This window comes from Mercurialis annua, linkage group LG5, assembly GCF_937616625.2.
Source record: "Mercurialis annua linkage group LG5, ddMerAnnu1.2, whole genome shotgun sequence".
NCBI lineage: Eukaryota > Viridiplantae > Streptophyta > Magnoliopsida > Malpighiales > Euphorbiaceae > Mercurialis > Mercurialis annua.
Genome location: NC_065574.1, coordinates 54,315,123 through 54,336,270, shown reverse-complemented (window position 1 = coordinate 54,336,270; position 21,148 = coordinate 54,315,123). Strand labels below are relative to the sequence as shown.

At 28.3% G+C, this 21,148-nt stretch overlaps 2 protein-coding genes across 4 annotated transcripts; one reads left to right on the top strand and one right to left on the bottom strand.

The window, feature by feature from the left end:
- Positions 1-9,184: 9,184 nt before the first annotated feature.
- LOC126682073 (uncharacterized) lies at positions 9,185-10,135 on the bottom strand. Its single transcript, XM_050377626.2, has one exon. The coding sequence runs from the start codon at positions 10,133-10,135 to the stop codon at positions 9,185-9,187; it is 951 nt and encodes a 316-aa protein (XP_050233583.1).
- A 4,644-nt stretch (positions 10,136-14,779) lies between these two features.
- Positions 14,780-20,656, top strand: LOC126682651 (floral homeotic protein AGAMOUS). 3 transcript variants are annotated; one of them, XM_050378391.2, is made up of 9 exons: positions 14,780-14,888; positions 15,230-15,466; positions 18,550-18,631; positions 18,711-18,772; positions 18,873-18,972; positions 19,470-19,511; positions 19,600-19,641; positions 19,758-19,924; positions 20,386-20,656. In XM_050378391.2, the coding sequence occupies exons 2-9, from the start codon at positions 15,240-15,242 to the stop codon at positions 20,387-20,389; spliced, it is 726 nt and encodes a 241-aa protein (XP_050234348.1). In that variant the 5' UTR covers positions 14,780-14,888; positions 15,230-15,239; the 3' UTR covers positions 20,390-20,656. The 3 variants fall into 3 exon arrangements, with proteins under 3 accessions (XP_050234348.1, XP_050234347.1, XP_055961957.1); XM_050378390.2 differs by having other exon boundaries at positions 14,805-14,888; positions 15,182-15,466; XM_056105982.1 differs by lacking the exon at positions 14,780-14,888 and having other exon boundaries at positions 14,942-15,466.
- The last annotated feature ends 492 nt before the right edge of the window (positions 20,657-21,148 follow it).

Genomic DNA, 21,148 nt, shown 5'->3' with positions numbered 1-21,148 from the left:
TTCTGCTACTGCTTTATACTTCATTTGCATACAATCTTCTGAAAGAAAAATGTAAATTTAAGACCTAATGAAGATTAAGTAAATGGTGAGTGATTATTGCACGTCACGGTCCACGTCATTTTTACAATAAGCTAAGCTAATGAGCTAGGTAGTACAGAAAAAGAAACACGGAACACTTTCAAGTGTCCGAAACAATTTTGAAACGGATATGTTGATTGAATGAAGTGTCTACTGAGTGTTTGCAATATCGAAATATTAATATTTAATTATTCGTAAATGACCTCAAGATTAATTTCAGTGGCCCTTACATTATAGTGTGGTAGAAAGTTTAACTGTGAGCAGTAAATACCCATTAAAGTTCTTAGCCTTTTAAGGTAAGTTCATGACACAAATTTTGGAGTGCCTGAAAAACTAGTGGCTTCATTAGGAACTTGCTTTCAAATCATGCCAAAGTAGGACCAGTTTTTGTTCTACTCCATCAAAATTCACTGCTAAGGCACCTTTAAGTGCATTGAGAGATTGTGGGTTCGAACCACGTCTCTGTAAATAACAACTAACAATTGAGATTTTAAAGAGTCGATTATCATCTTTAATAAAAACAAAACCCCAACCCGATTAACTTGATTTTTTATTATTATAATGAAGAGGTGGAAATGGAACAAGTATAAGTAGGGGTGCTGGTGAGTTGGGCCAATTTCTGAGCTATTTGGGATTGACTCACTCGAAATCACTTGATTACCGTCAACTTCGAACTACTTGAGTAGTTTGTTGAGTCGCTCGAGCTCTGAAATAGTTAACTCGGTAGTCTAGTGAGGTTATTTAATTTTACAATTTTATTCTTATATATTAATTTATGTATTACAATAATTACAATAACTCTTTTGTACATGTAATTTTTGTTATTAGATTATTACTAAAAAATTAATTCAATAACTTTTTTTTACCAAGCTTGATTAAGGTCGAACTTGGAAAAAAATCCAATAAATTTACTGAGTTTGAGCTCAAATTCAATTAACTCGATCCTTGATTAAGCTCGAACTCATCGAAAATTCGACAATTTTATCGAGTTTCAAGTCAAATTCAATTAATTATATCCGAGCTCGAGTTTGAGCATGTAAATTCTCAACACGACTTGATTACGTCCTTAACTTTCTAAAGCTGAATCACAACGTCTTTGTCATTTTATTTATTTAAATTACTAATCAAATTGAATCTCTAATATGCTTCACCCGACTAGAAAGTTGTCCGATTAATATCTTCATACTCTGGGAACGAGTAAATTTTTAAATTCAGACCTCTAAATATATAAAAAAAAAAATTAAGATCAATAAAACTATAGCAAAATCTAGAAGAAACATTATATTATGTCATCAACTATATCTAAGTCCATGGAATTCTTCCATATAAACATTAAAGGATTCAATTTATTAGTAAAAAATAAAAAATGAGGTAAATTTCCAGATTTAGAAAGTTCCAAATGAACAAGGAAATTTTGCTGCATTGTTATTTTATATGAGATAAAATTTTATTTTATAGAGCAGACAGGACAAGGCAGTGCACACTTAATAGTTTTGAAAAATTAAACCAAACATTAAAGTCTCATCCATCACTACAATATAAAAGATGATTTCTATTCCTATGATTTTGTCCTAATTTGAACAATTTTATTTCAACTTCCAAACTCACTCTCTACCACAAAACTTTGTGTAGTTCATACGGAAATTTTAATTTACGGGCCTTTTAAGTTAATATTAAAATATATACATGCTACTATCCAATTAGGTAACTTTTTGGACTAATATAGAATATCCAAGGTTAGGCATTTTCAACATTATGTTGTTTATTTAATTCCTGACTTTTTTTATTAATTTTTTCTCCATGTTTTTCTATTATATTAGTAACAAAAAAAAATCCATAATCAGCACGAAAATACCTAATTAAATATAATTAATTTTTAATCTATGTATCTATGAGGAATATATGTTGTTCATAAAATATGAAGCAAAATGCATATATATTTGAACAAAGAAAAAAAGAGAATGAATATGAAGTGAACTTACTATTAGAAGATAAAGAAGAAAGTACATTTGGTGCACACTCTTTTATTTAATTTTCCGATTAAGAGCAACAAAACAAAGAGAGAATCTAAATTTTGTTAGCAGAATTTCTAAAGAACGTGCAAAAAGTTGATAAATTGGGTTTATGTCTATCAACTAATTAAAGCAATTAACTATGTAAGTTTCATCAAAGTTCCAATTTTGAACAATAAAACTACATTTTTTTCGGATGCCACGATCTTGTAAACCTCGATAAGTTTTGAAATTACTCGTAATTTAGACATAAGAGGATATACGTAAAAGAAATCGGTGCAAGAATAGACGTGATCATGGTTCTGGATACCCGCCTATGCCCGTGCCTTGGGCCGAGTTTGGATTGTCTCAAGTCCGGTCCGAGTCTAAATTCGTAAAAAGCTCGTCTCAACTAACCGATAAACTCTTGGTTGATCTGGTTATAGTTGCTCTTTTCTTCTTGCTCAACTTTGTTTGTTCTTATTTTCTTTTTCTTTCTAAAGATAGTCAGTTTATGCATGGGATGTCCCTTATGTTTGATCTCATATGGACCTTTAAATACAAAAAAATAATTTTACAAAGATGAGAAAAGGAACAATAGTTAATCAAGTACCAGATAAACAAAACTCGAATAGTATAGGGATGTTTGTACGGATTAAGCCAAAAAAAATTAGAGTAATTTTTTTTTAAGAGGGAATAGCCAGATAAATACTTTAGAAAAGGCCAAATTTTTTATTTTTTTAAAACAAATATTTAACTTCTAATAAATCCAACTACAATTTTTAAGTTGGACAATTTTAATTCAATGTAAAAGTTTAACAGCAATTTTAATTCAATATCTCCAATTGTTCAAATAAAAATGTATTATTATTTTTAATGATGAATTATGAAATCGAATTTAGTATTTTAATTAGATTTATATAAATATGATTTTTTTATTCATTAGATTTTCAATTTTTTTGTATATATTTTGTAAAAGTAACTCAAACAATGAAAAAAATTCCAAAGTCTTGTGAGATTGTTTTCAAACTCACCTGAACGATAGTTTCTGGAAAAGAACATTGAACAATTTGGTCAAATATTTAGGTGGCTACTAAATTAGTAATTCATATTTTCTCATTCAGTGCACCTTGAGAATCATCAATGAGCTTGGACTTGGAGTCTCTACATCACAATGGGAAGACCAAAACGAAACCGTATTGACTGTGAATATGGTTAATTAATTAATTTATTTTTATTTAAATTATATATAATGAAACTAGATTAGTGTTATAATTACAAAGTATACAAAATTATCATTCATTATACATTATCTATACTGTAAATACTAGTAAATAAGAGATTAAAGGTGCAAAATACTCTAGTGTTTATCTCAAATATTTATGCTCTTTTAATTTTTTTTTTGTCTCGTGTACCCTTAAAATTTCAAGAAAAATTTAGATACTCCCTTCTATAAAATGGAGTGTTAATACAGCTCCACAAGAGTACATAATTGAGCCGTTTTTACAACATTAATTAAGAGTGTATTTGAGATAAAAATAAATACAAAAGAAACTTATTTCTGAGATAATCATTTGGGGTATATTTACACCTTTTTCCTAAACTAAAAATAGCCTTGCAAAGTTTAAAGAACAAATGATCATTGTGGTCCATATACTTATTCATCAGGATCAACTAACTCAAATTTAGTAAATTTTATCAATTATGGATAATACTATCTATTTTTAAATCAATTAACTCTCAAATTGGGTCATTAGGGTCCCTAAACTCGTTAATTTAGGATAAAAATGACATAGAAATAGAGAATATTATCTTTAATCTATATCTATCTATACTATATAAAAAAGCACGGATTTGGAAGGGTTGGGGGGGGGGGGGGGTTTGAGGGGGACAGGCACATTTACGCTAATGTCCTTTTCACTTATAAAATTTAGTTATTAATTAATAACTATTAAAAAATTATTAAAATTAGAATACTAACTAAAATAAACTACTATGTTAAGATAAGTTAGAGTACTAAACAAAACAAAATACTATCTTGAAATAATTATATAGAATACTAATTAAAATAGACTACTTTGACTATTTAATGATTACTATTTTAAATTCTTTAAATTAAAAAGTTTTATATTTTTAAAGAGTGCACTGGAGATGCTCTTAAACCTAAACCTCTCTTTTCTCTCAAAGCAAACTCTAGCCGTCTAGAGTTTTTTTATTATTTCTTCTCTGGCAGCCGTCAGTGGTTTGATTTTGCTGTTGACGGTAGTCATCCCTTTATATATGTTAATTTAATTTTATAGATATAGAATCTTTTCCATTTTTTCTTGATGGATTAAGATTAATCAACGAAGCGCAATTCAATTATAAAGAAACGAAGATAAATTGAAGATCATCAACAACAAAATAAAATCATTTATGAGCTATATTAGATTTATTTATTTTTTATTGTTTGTTTTTTAATGTTTTATTTTTTCCTTTTTTGTGAAAGGTTTGTTGTCCTTCCTCTGTGGAAGGTTTGATGTCTCTTTTTTATGAAGGAGTTATCAAGTGGTGGTTGAATCGGATGATGTGAGTTTGAGGATGATGGCTGATGGATGAAGTTTGATCAAAAATTTATTGAAAACTGCACTTAATTAGCGAAACAGTTAATAATTTATCTTTGTTTTCGTAAGTAAGATCTGCGGATTAGACAACATGTTGTCTGTTCTATGTCAGGTTATCGGGTTTCGTTTTCGAATTATCCCGGATTTCTTACAAATGTAACTGTTTCATATTTAATTTAATGAGATTTGATGAATTTAAAAAAAAATGATTAATATTTTAATTATTTTTTAATTGTATATAATTCTAAATAAGTAAACTATTTCAGTGAACTATTATTTTAATTTTTACTTTATATTTATTATTAAAATTATCTATAATTATAAAATTTGAGTACTAATTAAATTTTTTTAAACAATTAAAATAGTCATTTAAAGTTTTTAACAAGATAAACTATTTTAAATTAACTATTATTTTAAATTTTATTAATAATTTGACAAGTCATCTATGAGACACGTGTGATATACATAAAACGGCACTAGTTGGTTAAAAATGGCCAAAATGAGTTAATTAATCATGATGCACAAATTCAGGGACTTTGATTACCTTTTGTTCAAATGAGTTTCCTGAAACTTGAGGAATGAATGCAAATTCAGTATTAACTACACCATAAATGTAATAATAAAATCCCCATTTTGCACTCACTCAAAAAATAAAAATGAATAGTTAAAAAAGCAGTAGTTGAGTGGGTTTCTAAAAAAAGTTTAAAATTGAAGTGGTGAATAAGGTTAGATTGAGACTATTTTGTCAAGGGTGGACAATTATTGGATTAGGTTTTTGCATTGAAGTCATGCACCTTTCAGAATCATTTGATGGTCCGATTACAAAAATCATAATGTTGGCTCTTATTCAATGGTCCCCTTTTTTATAATTTTTTTTTAAAAATCAATGTACTTTGCTTCAAATTTTCTTGGAGGACTAAATTGATCAATTAGTAAAATAAAACCTAATTTCCTGAATTAGTTAAACATAGAGAGCCTGTTTTTTGAACTTCAAACTGGGTTTAGTTGAATTTTGTGAAATACAACCAAATGAAGGCTCATTATAAGGTTGAAAGTTTGCATGTAATTAATTTGTTAGGGTGTTATGAACTCAACTTTGAACAATGATTCAAACCCCAATTACTACATAGTACAAGGGTCAACCAGAAATATAAAAAGATAGTTTGTTTGAGCTTGAAAATTTGCTATTTTTATGCTCAACAATTTAAATGACAAGTTGAAATCTAAATGCTAGTCTAATTATTGAGATATCAATTTTGCAAGAATTGTAAAATGGTCGTATATTTAATAGGTCATGTTAACAAAATTGTGATACCAAGCTGCAGTATTACTACGGGAACGGTTACCGATTTTTAAAATTTTACATTTTAATTTTACCAATAATGGCAGGTTACAATATTTTTTGATAAATATTTGCTTATATGGACAGGGGAGATAGAATATTCACCATATTTTACCTATTGTAAATTTATTAAACTATATACTTTATTCAAAAATAAATATTAACTTTTAAATAAAATGATAAAATTCAGAATGCACACACATATTCCTCGGCTACATAAGTAATTTTTACCTATATTCATTTAGTGATTTTCCGTTGTTAGTATAATTAAGGTTAAAGAAATTACAGTTATCAAACTACATTACTTTTACATAATAGTTGTCGGCTTTCAAAATTTTATATTTTGATATCTAAATTTTAATTTGGAAAAATGATTATTATACCCACAACTTTGATAATATATTATTAAAAAATGATTTGGACATTTGATTAGTTAATTTTGCAAATTGAAACAATTATATCCAATCAATAAAATATGCATATTTTTGAGATTTATTTTTATAAATTTTTTATTTATGAATGACTATTTTACACGTCTAATCTTTTATTTTAGTTTACGATGGGTCATATATATATTTAAAAATGAGAATTATGTGTCCAAAATAAGTTTAAATTAAAGTTCGGATATATTTATCCCAGTTTGCAAACTTATGAATGTTAAAATTAAGGCCAAATGACCAGAAAAGGCCAAACCTTTCATGAAAGTTTAACAAAAATTCAAAATTTTCAATTTTATCTAACTTGTCCTGAAACGCATGATTTCCATTTAATAATGTCCAATTATATAATTTTACACATGTACCACCTACGTGGCGCTGATATAGCATGTCACACATTAGCGCCACATAAGTAAAATTGTGCATTTGGACATAATTGAAACGAAATCATGCGTTTCAGGATAAATTGGATAAAATTAAAAGTTCGAACTTTTGTGAAACTTTCATGAAAAGTTTAGCCTTTTTTTACTCATTTGGCCCAAAATTAATCATTTTGCCTTTCAATTTTATCAACGATGACAAGTTGAAGTTACAAAATAATGTCCGGTAATCTTGTTCATATGTGGACAATATAAAAATAAAACTTTCGTCATATTTGATTTACTTTAAGTTTAGTAAATTATATATTTTATTTCAAAATAAATTCCGACTTTTAAATGACATCATAAATTAGAAAGACGCATACAAGCAATGTTTTTTACTTAAATTCATTGAGCGACCTCCATGTTAGTAAAATTAAGATTTAGCTATTAAAACGTAAGAATTTGAAAGCCGATAACCATTATGTAAAAATACTATTCCAATTTTGTTTGATTTTTTTAAGAATGAAAATAGATGTTATAAAGTGAGGAGGATCTTGCAAGAATCTTAAACTTTTATCCCTACACAAGAACCTAATTCACTTACCAATTCATAGCAAAAAGGAGTTATCTATAGATACGTATATAAGATGAACAACGTACATATAAAAATATATATATACATGAACATGATACAAGAAGTTGCTCTCATAAGTGGTCCTAATGTTTGATATGCTCAAGATTTTGTTGTTGAAATAAACTTTGACCTTATTACATGGCTAAACACATATTTGGGTCCCTGTATTATTATTTTTTTCCAACTTAAGTCCCCAAGCTATAAAACGTTTAAAATAAATCCCTGCACTATCAAAAGTCTCTGATTTAAGTCCCTCCGTGCCATTCCGTTAGAGAGTGAGATACAAACGCTTGACTCTGAGATTGGTTGCAGTTAAAATTTATGAAATTAAAATTTTGAGTCCTTACACTATAATTTTTTTACCATTTGAGTCCTTGCACTATAAATCTAACTTAAATTTTTAGTTACTCAAAATTAACTAATTCAAAATAAATTAATTTAGTTAAATAAAATAAATATTTTTAAAAATATGAAATTTTAAAGATTGCGGGGTAGATGAACAATTTTAATATATTTAATTTTTTTATAAAAATAAAAAATTAATAGTATAAAATAAAATATTAATTGTATAAATAAAAAAATTATTTTTATTTAATTAAATTAATAAATTTTAAATAATCAAAATTTTAAATTTAATTGCAAAAAATTTATCAATAGTTGGAGATGATTCTAGTTTTGGAAATGCTAAAAACATTTAATAACATTAAAAAGAAAAGAAAATAAAAATTATTATTAATATTATTTAAATTATGTGATAGAAGGACTTACAATTGATGTTTCTAATAGTGTAAGAACTCAATTTGGAAAAAAATGATAGTGCAGAGACCAAAATAGCATTTTTAATTTGTAATTGTTAACGTCATCCACATTCCGTTAACTTGCGCAACGATAGGGACTTAAAATAGATGTTTTTGATAGTGCAGGGATTTATTTTAAACGTTTTATAATTCAGGGACTTAAGTTGGAAAAGAGTGATAGTGCAGAGATCCAAATATGTGTTTGGCCTTATTACATCAATATTTACTTACCATACTATTTTCTCCTTATTTTACAACTAAGCTTTTGTTTCAAATTCAAGCTATGGATACCTACATCTAACATTTAATATATAATGCTTTATACAATTTAATTTTAAGTATATTGTATTTAAAGTACAAAAAACATGAATATGCTGTGGCAGATTTTATGTTAATTGGGGGTATTAAATTTTTGTGGTCACAAAACTTTGTTTCATTTTAATTATGAAAATTTTAATTAGCTCAATTTAGTTACTATATTTTAAAAGGGTTATGTGTATATAATATTTCAACCTTTGGCCTTATTTTGTGATTTAAACACATTATTTAAAACTTGGTATAAAAAATTTCAACCTTTCATTTTTTGCATAAAAAAAATCTAACTTTTTTTTTTTTGCATTTTGTAGCCTAAATACCCTATTCGATGTTACTTTATTCATTCAAAACGGTCAACACGACATTTTTATTTGCGGAAAAAACGCCAAAAACGGCAATGAACTGTATGATGAAAAGTTAAGAAAGGTCGGAATAGAGGGTGCTATATTTTGAATAATGTATTTAAATAGTAAAAGACGTAAAAAGTGGAAATTTTTATATAAATAATCCATTTTAAAATTACAAAAAAAAGTCCGATATTTCAGATCAAATTTTTTTTTGGATAAATGATGATTTATTAAGCACTACCACAAGAAGTGGAAGGCAAACGATCTAAAAAGATCAATCAAAACGAGGCTACAAAAATATCCAAAGATCTAAAAACATCATTTCCGTTATATGGAAAATGAGGATGAAAAGAAGAGTAAAAGAAAACCGCCTTGCTAATACACATAAAAGCTAGAGACTCATGTGAACTCTCTTGACTATTAAACACTCTATTATTCCGAGCTTTCCACAACTCCCAAATACCGAAGAACCAAATTAAACGCCAAATTTCCTTAAAAGATGAGTGCGAGAAGGAAGACCATAAGCTGAAAAAATGGTAGATCGTAGGAGGCGAGACCCATAATATATCACACTTAGCCAAAAGATAGCACCAAAAATTCCAAGCAAAACGGCAATAGCAAATAATGTGCATACTAGATTCCTCCAAATTACACACTATACAACCAATAAGTTCCGGGTTTAAGATACCTTTAGCCACCAAAATTTTGTTCGAGAAAATTCTGTCATGAATAAGAAGCCAGGAGAAAAATTTAATGCGAGGAGGTAAATTCCATTTCCAAATACCTGAGAAGAAAAGAGAGTCGCCCAAGCTGAGCTGCTCTACGTTAAGTAAATTCTGCTGCATGGAAAATGAGATGTCCCTTGACTTGAACAAATTGTGTTTCCCTTTCCAGCAAATTAAATCATTACTATTGGCATTATAAGGCACTAAGGAAGCTTCCATGAGCAAAGATTGGAGCTGGGTCTGCTCACCAATTCTCAAACGCCTGTTCCAAGAAAACCGAGAAGGAGACAGCTGCTGGACCTGAGTTCCAAGAATAGTGGAAAATTGATCTTGAACTGAAATAAATTTAGATCTTGATAAAGCAAACAGACCCGGATACCTAACAGCGAAGGAAGAAGAGCCAGACCAGGAATCTAACCAGAAGGACGTAGCCGAACCGTTACCGAGAATCATTGATACTCCCTCATTAAAGAAAGACCAAACAACATGATTAGAAGCACACATCTTGAAAATGCCTTTCCAAAGGTGAGAAAGGTGGTTAATATTGCAATTAATAAAATCATGCCAGGAATGAATAGCACAACTATTAATCACCACATAGAACCAAAGAGAATTACCTCCCACCCGAAGCTTCCAAAGCCATTTGCAAAGAAGACTTTGATTCTTAACCCGAAAAGGAATCAAATTTAAGCCCCCTTGGTCATACGGAAGACAAACTTTATTTCAGATCAAATTGAACCTAAATGGCAACTGAATTTAATAACACATCATGTATGAGCATTTTCTTGTAACCAAAAGGAAATAAAATGAAAGTTTAGTGTCTATATAAATTTATTGCTCTTGATGCAAAAGAAAATATGTCGCGGCAACACTCAATTGTTATATAGATTTAGTTTAGCCTGAAATCACTAAAAAACTTTCCGTTTTTATTTTATATTTCAGTATATAAAATAAAAATATTTTGACTTAAAAAAATTCCCGTGACAAAGAATATTAATTCTTTGTTTGGTCTAATTCTATTTTAAAATTCATTTTATTTATGAATAAATTTATTTAATAATTCATTTTATACAAATATAACTAATTTTAGAATGTGGTAAATCAAATATAAGCATATTGCATGAACTAAGATCGATTCTAATGTGATTGATCAAGTATCTTTGTGTGTGTTTTTTTGCCAATTGTTGTTAATCCCAAACAAGTTAACTACAGAAGCTACAATTTTGTTCCTACCAGAAGAAGAAAGAAAAAATGCATTTTATTTGATTCTCAATAAAATGAGCAATGGAATCGAATTCTGTATAAATAAATGGGAAGTATGATCCAACCAAAATCTAGGAATATGTGAACAAATGAGTCAAAATTTATTAGTTGATGTCCAAATTTGATCCATTCTGTAAGATAAAGTATTAACATATTTTTTCTTTTCTATACCTGGGAGGGACAATCAACAATGGACTTGTATAGGGTAATTGATTCTCGAGGTATTAAAAATACTAATGTTTTATAATTTGACGATCAAATTTTGATTCGTTTCAATAATGTCCAAATGACTATGTAATTTGCTCATGCGGCGCATACGTGGCGGTGATGTGGTAATGTCACACATCAGCGCCACATAAGTAAAATTGTTTAGTTGGACATAATTGAAAAGAAATTATACATTTTAGAACAAATTTGATAAAAATTGAAAGGTTTGAACTTCTGTAAAGATTTATTGGCCTTTTTTATGGCAAAAAATAATTAAACAATATGAAGCATTATCAATGACATATTTAAATACTTTTCCACTCTAATTTTAATAAATTGTTATAATTAAAATTGAAAAATGAAATAAAATTGACGATTTAAAAATTAGACCATAAATAAAAAAATTAATCAAATAAAATATTTTTAAACCTAATAAAAAGTCAAGAATCTTTCTTAAAAATTTATATACATCAAATTAGCAAACCAAAGTATAAATTGGATGGTTTGACTGAAATAACAAATAGGGCATACATAGTAGCAAGAGAACATGGATCAAGCCGACCATGCACTAGACACTTTCAATATCATTACATGGCCAAAGAATGACCAGTCATATACAATGTTTTGAGCATATAGCAACCCTAAACTAGGCAGATGCATGGCGAATTGACATTTCCTTGTACATATATACATAGGTGGGAACTATAGGTCAGTAGTGTAATTTATTTCCTTTGTTATATAAAATAAACAAAAGTTTATTTTGCCCTTTAATTTTTCCGCAAATTACGATGAGGTCTCTGAGATACAATATAATTAACAGTTTGATACCTCTTGTTTCAAAAGTTTACTTAATGTTTCCTCAGTTTTAATTCCCGTAAATTGAGAAACCCTTCCGTTAATTTGAGAAACTAAATCGTTCAATGAAACTAAAACTGAGATAGCAAATCGTTTAAATGTGAGATATCAAATCGTTTAAAATTAAAAATGAGGGACCAAACCGTTTACAAAATTAAAACTGGAGTACCAAATTATTTGAAAGTAAATGTCAAAATTAACAGAGAGGCCTAATAGTTAACGGAATTAAAACTGAAGGACCATTAAGTATACTTTTGAAATAAGAGATATCAAACTGTTAATTATGGTACAAGGGCCTCAGAGTAATTTGCTCTTAAGTTTAACATAAAAGATCAAATAAAATAAAGTTTGTGGCTTTAAAAAATACACCCTCAAATTTGACATTTTGGTTCATTTTATTCTCACAGCTTCAAATTATTCAATAATTTTCAACATCTCAGCTCCAATTTGTATATAATATTCCAATTATTTTTTGACATTTCGTTTAAAATGGTAAAATAAGTCAAAATATCAAATTTTAAAATATTTCTTTTTTTTAATCCACAAATTTTGTCTTATTTTATCTTTAGTATTAAATTGGAGTGGCAAAATTAACCTTTTTTCATATATATAATTGATTATAAGGAACATCAATGCATCAAAATAAGAGTTGAAAAAGTGAATATTAATGTTTACAAAAGTAAAAAGATTTCAGAGAGATGATCAAGTGCTAGGTATCACATGCTACAGTTCCTTTTCTGATAACCTTATTTGGATACAGTTATGGGTTTGAACAATGTTTAAAAGGTCGCCCTTTAAATGGAATTGAGAAGAAAAAATGGGAGGAAGAGATTAATTGGGTTAGAACCTTGGTGGAAAATGGGAGGTATATTTATTTTCTATAATGAGGTCAAAGAAAAATAAAATAAAATTATATATATCAAATGAAAGAAAATAAAATGACTTAAATTTGTTAAATAATTAATGAATTCAAACTTCAAATTTTTTAGGATTTTAGTAGTAATTTGCCCCTTAACTTGTAAGCAATGGGCAATTAACACATAAATTAACTTTGTTGGCAAATCAATACGTGAACTTGGTGATTATGGGCAATTAACCTATTTTGACAAATTAACTTACAAGTTAAGGGGGCAAATTGCCAATTGAAATAACTATTAACTTACAAATTGAGGGGATAAACTGCCCAAATGGGGTAAATTGCCAATAATCATCAAGTTCATGTACTAATTTGCACACAAAGTTAATTTATGTGTTAATTGCCCATTACTTACAAGTTGAAGTGGATATTGCCACTTAAGTCAATTTTTTAGTATTAAATTCTAAGAATTATTATTCCAAAGCGCATGCGAATTGATAAAGTGTTCATCTGATTTAAGTGAAATCACATGTTCAAACTGTAAGAGTTCAAAACTTTGAAGCTAAAGTTTCATGTTTTACAAGAGGCCTATGTAGCTCGAATTAAGACTAATCTGAATATGAAAGGTTTAAAAGTGCTATCATAGTAAAGACTCGTCCAGAACATCTCATATATTTTATATCAATTTTCTTTAAGAATTACTAAACTTTTATCTTATTTTAGTTTGATTACAAAATTTTAATTCGGATATTAAACTTCAAAATTGCCAGCAATATGAACTTTTAACAATTTTAGGTAAGTCTGAGCTTGTGTGATAAATTGACCGAGCCACGTTATGGAATAATAAATTTCCTAGATAGAAAAAACTAAATTAAAATAAAATGAAAGTTCAATATATAACCGATAAAATTTAATAGTAATTATTTAATATGGAGGGAAAATGACGTGGTATATTTCGGTTTCCATGTAGACTCAATGTAATTTAAAATTACTAAAACAATCTCATTACTTGTAAATTTGAAGTTTGATATCTAAATTTAAACAAACTAAAATTTCATGACCTAAATGAAATAATACAAAATTATGAAGACTCTAAAAATCTAATGCACTCAAATTATTTGATGAAACTCTAATTAAGTAAGTTTAAACTATTAAATGAGCCTCCAAAATTTTGGAGTAACCATCATATATTATATTCAAACATTTTAATAAATAAAATAGAGTCATAACTGAATTCTAATATATTTTTATCATAGAAACTCTCTAGTCATATTAAATATATGATTAATCAATTAAAAATTATTAGATGAAACTCCAATGGATTATCTCCAACAATAAAGCAACTTTAATTAGCATAAATAGTGCTGATGAAACATAATTGTACAAAATCTTAACCCTATTCATATAATTTGCTTTCATCAAATCCCTTTCCCTTCTCTGCTCTCCCTGTCATGAAAAATAATAGTGGATGGTTCTTGAATTTTATGACTGATTCCCAACTTTAGCCTCTTCTTCAATATGCACCACTCAACCAAATTACTTTTCTATATCCGTAATTTAAATATTTTGATCCGTCAATTTTACAAATTAAAATAATATATTCAATTCTTAATTTAAATCTATTTTCGGACACATAAAATAACCCTTCCCGAATCAAATATAAAGAGCAATAGGATAAAATAATCATTTTATTAACATTAGTCATAAAAGTAGGTTTAAATTGGGGGTTGGGTATATTTATTTCAACTCACAAAATTGACGGATCAAAATGTTCAAATTGCGTTAACGTTGCGGGGATATATTTAAAGAAAATGACTAAAATTGCCGTTATAAAATATAATTTTTCCAAAAAAAAAAAAAACTTTACATTTTAAAAAAATTAAACTAATTAGATGATAAATTATTTTTGCTTGAAAAAAAAATACTAAAAATAATGATGAAAGGTGGTTTTATCCTTTATAAATGCTAACCTCATAGCTCAGCCTTCACTTCCATTTTCTGCATCTCTTTCTTTCTACTCATCAGATTTGTATAAACCAAAACCAAAAAAATCACTTTGTTTATTTCTTATCAAAGGTTAGTTCTTTTTTTTACAACACATTCACACCCAAATCTTCTAAATTTCTTTGCTTTGCTTCACTTTTTTTGGGATATTTTCAAATCTTTCTCATTTTTCTCATTTTTATACAATTACACCCCTCTAATTTAATGCTCTCACTCTATTTTGATGTACCACTGCAAGAAAATGAAAGTTTCTTGATCACTGAATATCTATATTTGTTTCAATTGAGTCCTCAAAATGATTGAAAGAATGTGTTTGCTAATTAAATTTGTAATCTTGAGCTAGCCCTATGATATTTTGTCTGCAGATTTTCTTGAATTAGTGTGAATTATTGTGGTGGTTGGTTTATGTTCAGATCAGCTTCCATGGCGTACCAAGGCGATTCGAGGGAGGATTCACCTCAGAGGAAATTGGGGAGGGGAAAGATCGAGATCAAGCGGATCGAAAACACGACGAATCGTCAAGTTACTTTCTGCAAAAGAAGAAATGGTTTGCTTAAAAAAGCTTATGAATTGTCTGTTCTTTGTGATGCTGAAGTTGCTCTCATCGTCTTCTCTAGCCGCGGCCGTCTCTACGAGTATGCTAACAACAGGTATACATATATACACACACGCACACGCACATTAGCACAAAATTCTTGAATCTTGATCTTAATTTCACTATTTTCAGTTCTTGTTCTTTGTGTTCTTTAAATTGTTTAATTCTTTTTCTTTAACTTGACTGGATTCTTTAATTACATGGTTAGGAATCTAAAACATTTTCTTGATTTTAATTTCTCAAAGAAAATTATAGTCTCTATTAGTTTTTTTCCCCTTAATTACTTAGTTTCTTGCTTTAAAGAAGTTTTAAAATTCCCATTCTTTGATTTTCTTTGATTTTTAAGTGTTTTTTTAATGAGTTAAGGATAAAAATGATGTCAAGAGTACAATTTTGCATCTAAACAAGATCTTTAGATGGATTTAAATAAAAAAAACTAATCTTTTGAACTAAGATTCATTTCTGTTATGTTTATTTATATCTTTTTTTGTTTTATGATAAAAAAAGCTATATTTTGAGTTCTTGAATTGACAAAAAAACACAGATCTAATGCAAAAGATGGAAATAGAAGCAATCTAACAAAGAATTGTAGAGGCAGAACTAGTAGTAAATTAAACAAGCATAGGTTTTAGAATGTGTGAGATCAGCTTATTTTTGTTGTTAATTTTTCTTATTATTCCTCTTGTTTTTTTCTCACAATTTATGTGCAATCTATAACACTAAAACAGAAGCCCTATTTTGCAATTTCTGTCCAAAAAATTCAATCTCTTGACACTTCCTTAATAGCACGTCAGCTAGACATCAAGTACAATGCATAAGTTAATGAAAGAAAATTGTCAGTAAAACCCAACAAAATATAAGGTTAAAATTTTCCAAAAAAATTTTAAAAAACTAAAATAAACTAAATCCCTAATTGGGTTTCTTCTAAACTCATGAAAAAAATTGACCCTTTTCAAATCAGGTGACTTTCAATCACTTCTAAATTAGGGTTTTTCCTTAATCCACACGAAATTTCCCCCAAATTTATAAATTTTCACACCCACGTGAGTAAAGCTTAAATCTTTTTTGTTCATAGTCAAACTTATAGCCCTAATTAGGGCTTCTAATCTACTTCACAATTCTTTAGGCTTTAAATGGGTAGTTCAAGTAACCCATTTTGAATATTACAAGGATTTTTTCTGCCTTTTTGTCATATAATTTGGTTACTGATGTAAAAATTTAGTTAGGGTTTTCAAAATTATCATAATTCATCAGTAGTTAGGAACACAGAATCTTTGGACACGTCACACACGATTTTGTGTTCTTGAACACTGACAAAAGGGTTTGTATGTCATGATTCTTGATAATCATGAACCCTAAATTTTAAAAAAAAATCCATTTCTTGTTCTTAGATTTTTTTTTACTGTTTAACGTAAAATTAGAGATTTTAAACTCTAGTCATCATGATGGTGGTGATGATGGCATTTCTGTTAAGATTATTATAATGTGCTTTTCGATTTGCAATTGTGTAAGATCTTTGTATAGATATTTTCATGCAAGTTTTGGATTGGATTGAATGAAATTAATTAATTACAGTAAAAAAAAAATTAAAAAGTTTTAGAGGGACAATGTACGACAATTAACAGCCAATGAGAAGTTCTGTACAGCTATAGCTTCTGCCTCTGATCCACTCAGAGTTTCAGTTTCAGAAATTTAAATTATTTTTAAATTTTAATGTTACTTTTTCACTTCAACATTAAATTCTTTAAAATAAAACAAGAATTTTTCAGACTTTTTTCACTTGATCGAGGTGGGTATTAGACTGTTGTTTTAGGTTATTAACCAAGGAGTAATGGGTTTGTGACACTTGGAACCAGATTTGACCTTAGATTTAACCTAGCCAATCATATTAGAGGACATTATGCCAGCTTGGAATGGACAGCCAATCAGTAGCTCGAGTATATTAAGGTTATCAGCAAGAGAATAGGAAGAAGTTTACTGTGTGACACGACATTATTTTTAAGAGTGGTCAGTGATCAGACTGGTTAATAAAAAAATTGGGGTTTTGGGTTAGGGTTTGGTTTGATTAAGACTGGTTAGTATGGGTATTTTTTTGGTTAATTAATCTGACCTTAAACTAGCTAAATTTAGGTGTCATAAAAACATATGACTATGTGACTTATATTTATAGGTACATTTGTTTAACCAAAGTATTGGAGCAGCTTAATATTTCAGTTAAAATCATTCACTCATTATTATCCAACAAGAAATAAATCTTTCACTTTATGCTTTTGAACATAATTTAATTTTCTTTTGGAATTTTGTTTTACTTTCAAATTTTCTATATTTTATGTTAGAAAATACTGTTTAATCAATAATTATTTACTAGTAGTATTTTATTTCAGTTGGTATAGTATTGTATCACCTTTTTTGATAAAAAATGTATGGTCAAAATAAAAAATTTAAATAATACTAAATAAGTTTTATTACATCAAACATGGCAAAAAAATTATCAAATTAAACAGTAATATTAGTTCTATTTTCCTTGGAGATAACTTATTAGGTGGAATATGAGATAACTTATTAGGTGGAATATAATAACCAGAACTCATATAGAAATGTTTAAATGACTGACAATAAAGGTTAATTGCTATTACCTCAATCAATTTAGGCCTTAACTATTTTTTCTTCCTTAATTTTAAAAAATTACTATTATTCTTTTTACTTTTATATTTTATATAGTTGAAATTCCCGGACAAAAGGGTATTTTAGTTAAAGAGTACCAAAATATGAAAGAGAGAATAGTTTTTCTCATAAATTTCAAAATATTACGAGAACTTATTAGGCAGACTTAGTCTATCACGTCATCCATGAACTAAGCCAATCACATTATAACACGTTAATGGCGTGTTATAATGTGATTGGCTCAGTTCATAGATGACGTGTTAGACTAAATCTATGTAATAATTTCTCGTAATATTTTGAAATTCATGGGAAAAACAGTAGGCTAGCAAGTATACTTACAGTACCATTTACCTTGTCATTTTGTTTCCAGTTCATGTTCTGAAAACCATTCTTAAAGAGGATTAGATTACATGTTTTATTGACAATGAGATTGACATATAATGAATTGATTTTTAATTTGATGGTTAAATGCAGTGTTAAAACAACAATAGATAGGTACAAAAAGGCATCCTCGGACACATCAAATACTGGAACTGTTGCTGAAGTCAATGCTCAGGTACATAATTTACTAATTCTACTCTAATCTCTTTAAATTAATGCAGTTGAATCTAATTGATTCATTATGCCTGTTTCAGTTCTATCAGCAAGAAGCAGCCAAGCTGCGTGTGCAAATTGGCAATTTGCAGAATTCGAACAGGTAATTTTAAATGTCTTAATTATGATCAGCTTATGTTCTAGGTTTTATTAACTTGGTAAGTAAGACAGACATGTTAACATTGTTACATTGCAATTGTCAGGCATATGCTGGGTGAGTCGCTAGGAGCCTTGAGTGTTAAGGAACTTAAGAGCTTGGAGATTCGATTAGAGAAAGGTATTAGCAGAATTCGATCCAAAAAGGTACGTCTTAACGCAATCTATACATCTAATTTCATGTCAATTCTCGGAAGAAATTTTTTTGCGGTTATTGAACTATAGTATTTTTTATTTAGGTAATAACCAAACATCTATTTTCCCAGCAACGGAAAGTAATTAAACAATTTTTTGTGTATTTCTGCTTATGTGGATAACAGAAGTATAATATTGATCATATCATAAGTTTCAAAACATTATCAAAACTATATATTGGCTTTTAAATGACGTGATAAAATTGGAAGGACGTGCATTTTTCAGCCATTAATATATTACCGAAAATTAAAAAGTTACCTATCGTTGATGGACAAATAAATGTTTGGTTATTTAAACGAAAAAGTTTAAAACTCGAATATTGATCTATAAAAACATTATAATTTGGTAACCGCAAAAAAATTAACCCATCAATTCTCGTGTACTACTTCAACTAACAAGCTTCCCTTTTTTACTTCTTATAAATCTCTGTGCCCTGAAAATTGTATCAGAACGAGCTGTTGTTTGCAGAGATTGAATATATGCAGAAAAGGGTAAATATATACTCCATATCTACCACAACATATAACATACTAAACAAATTTATTTTGCATTCCAAATGACAAAAATGCCCCTTCGCAGGAAATCGACTTGCACAACAACAACCAGCTTCTTAGATCCAAGGTGCATCTGTCTCTCTACTTGGTTTTCATGTCTCTACCTTATCTTGCCCTAATATTTGCATTTCAGTGAGTATCATAAACCATATAAGTAAACTGAAGTTGCTTAAAATTATGCAGATTGCTGAGAATGAAAGGAAGCAGCAGAGCATGAATTTGATGCCAGGAGGGGGTAGTTTTGACATTATGCAGCAACAACAATATGATAATAGAAACTATTTTCAAGTGAATGCATTACAACCTACTAATCACTACCCACATCAAGATCAGATGCCCCTTCAGCTAGTGTAAGAATCCTTTCGTTCCGATTTCTTTAGGGTTAAATATTTTTACGGTTTATTGAATGCTAATCGAATTATAATCTTTTTCATTTCGGTAATCAAATATATATTTTCCGATAAGGTAACGAAATGATTTCCAATTACTGTACGTTTTTCAAATTTTATCACGTCATTTAAGAGTCGGTATCATTTTGAAATCAAGTATATAATTATTTGATAGCTCTAAAGTAAATAAAATATGAAAAAGGGTCTATTCTCGTTGTTTCGCAGGCAGAAATTTATTGTAAATCATTTAATTGTTTCCCGCTGCTGAAAAAATAGATGTTTGGCTACTGAAATTAGTAAAATTGAAATTTAATAACCGTTCTGTAATAATACTATATGCATGCAGTTTAGTAACCGTTAGAGATTTTCATCCGATTTAATTATTCACTTTGCATATCAAGTTGTGTTTTTAATTTCTGCAGTTAAATGCTTTGAAGGCATCAGAATTCGTCGCGTTTTGCTTGAATTTCTGTGGAAGAGTATGAACATCAGGTATTTGAAAAGCTGCAAAGAATCTTGAAAATTTTCTAGCAGAGAAATCAAAAATGAAACCTGAGTAATTAATTAATCCTTCCATGCATAATTACTAATGTGTAATATTCCAGCTTAAGACTTAATTAATTATAATATATGTACACATAATTAATTAATTAAGTACTATATATTGTAAGAGAAGAATTTATTTTTGCTAAATGCATGTTAATTAATTATTAGATTTTGTCATTTCATATTCTTCAAATATTAGGGTTGATGGAGATGTTGGTTTGATGTTCATTTATGATCAAAATCCATTATTATTTTCAAGTCATTTTCTTGGACCACCATAGAAAATGATAGGCAACAAACTATAGTGCTCATTTTTAAAGTAATTTATAATCAATTTAATTTGTGATAGCAACATTTTTTTTATATGCCCTTGCACGTGCATTTTTATGACTAGATCCATTTCTGTATTTTATAATGTGGGTCTAGCTACTTTATACCAAAATCATTTTTTGTTTTTTTTGGTGAATAAATTTATGCATGTATGATTGTTAAGGAAGATATGTTGTATTGATTGATCTCTACCTGAAAAATTGAATTTATATGTGTTTGAATTTATAATACTTTCTCTATCTAGAACATTATATAATTTATACTTGTATAAAAAAAATTATTACAAATTTATTCTTATTTTTAATTATT

What these genes read in the sequence shown, in the direction of transcription:
- LOC126682651 (XM_050378390.2), top strand. Translation starts at nt 15,222, where the DNA reads ATGTTCAGATCAGCTTCCATGGCGTACCAAGGCGATTCGAGGGAGGAT. An exon ending in TTGCTGAAGTCAATGCTCAG is followed by an intron (nt 18,632 to 18,710) that starts GTACATAATTTA and finishes TGCCTGTTTCAG; the next exon opens with TTCTATCAGCAAGAAGCAGC. An exon ending in GCAGAATTCGATCCAAAAAG is followed by an intron (nt 18,973 to 19,469) that starts GTACGTCTTAAC and finishes AAATTGTATCAG; the next exon opens with AACGAGCTGTTGTTTGCAGA.
- LOC126682073 (XM_050377626.2), bottom strand. Translation starts at nt 10,135, where the DNA reads ATGTGTGCTTCTAATCATGTTGTTTGGTCTTTCTTTAATGAGGGAGTA.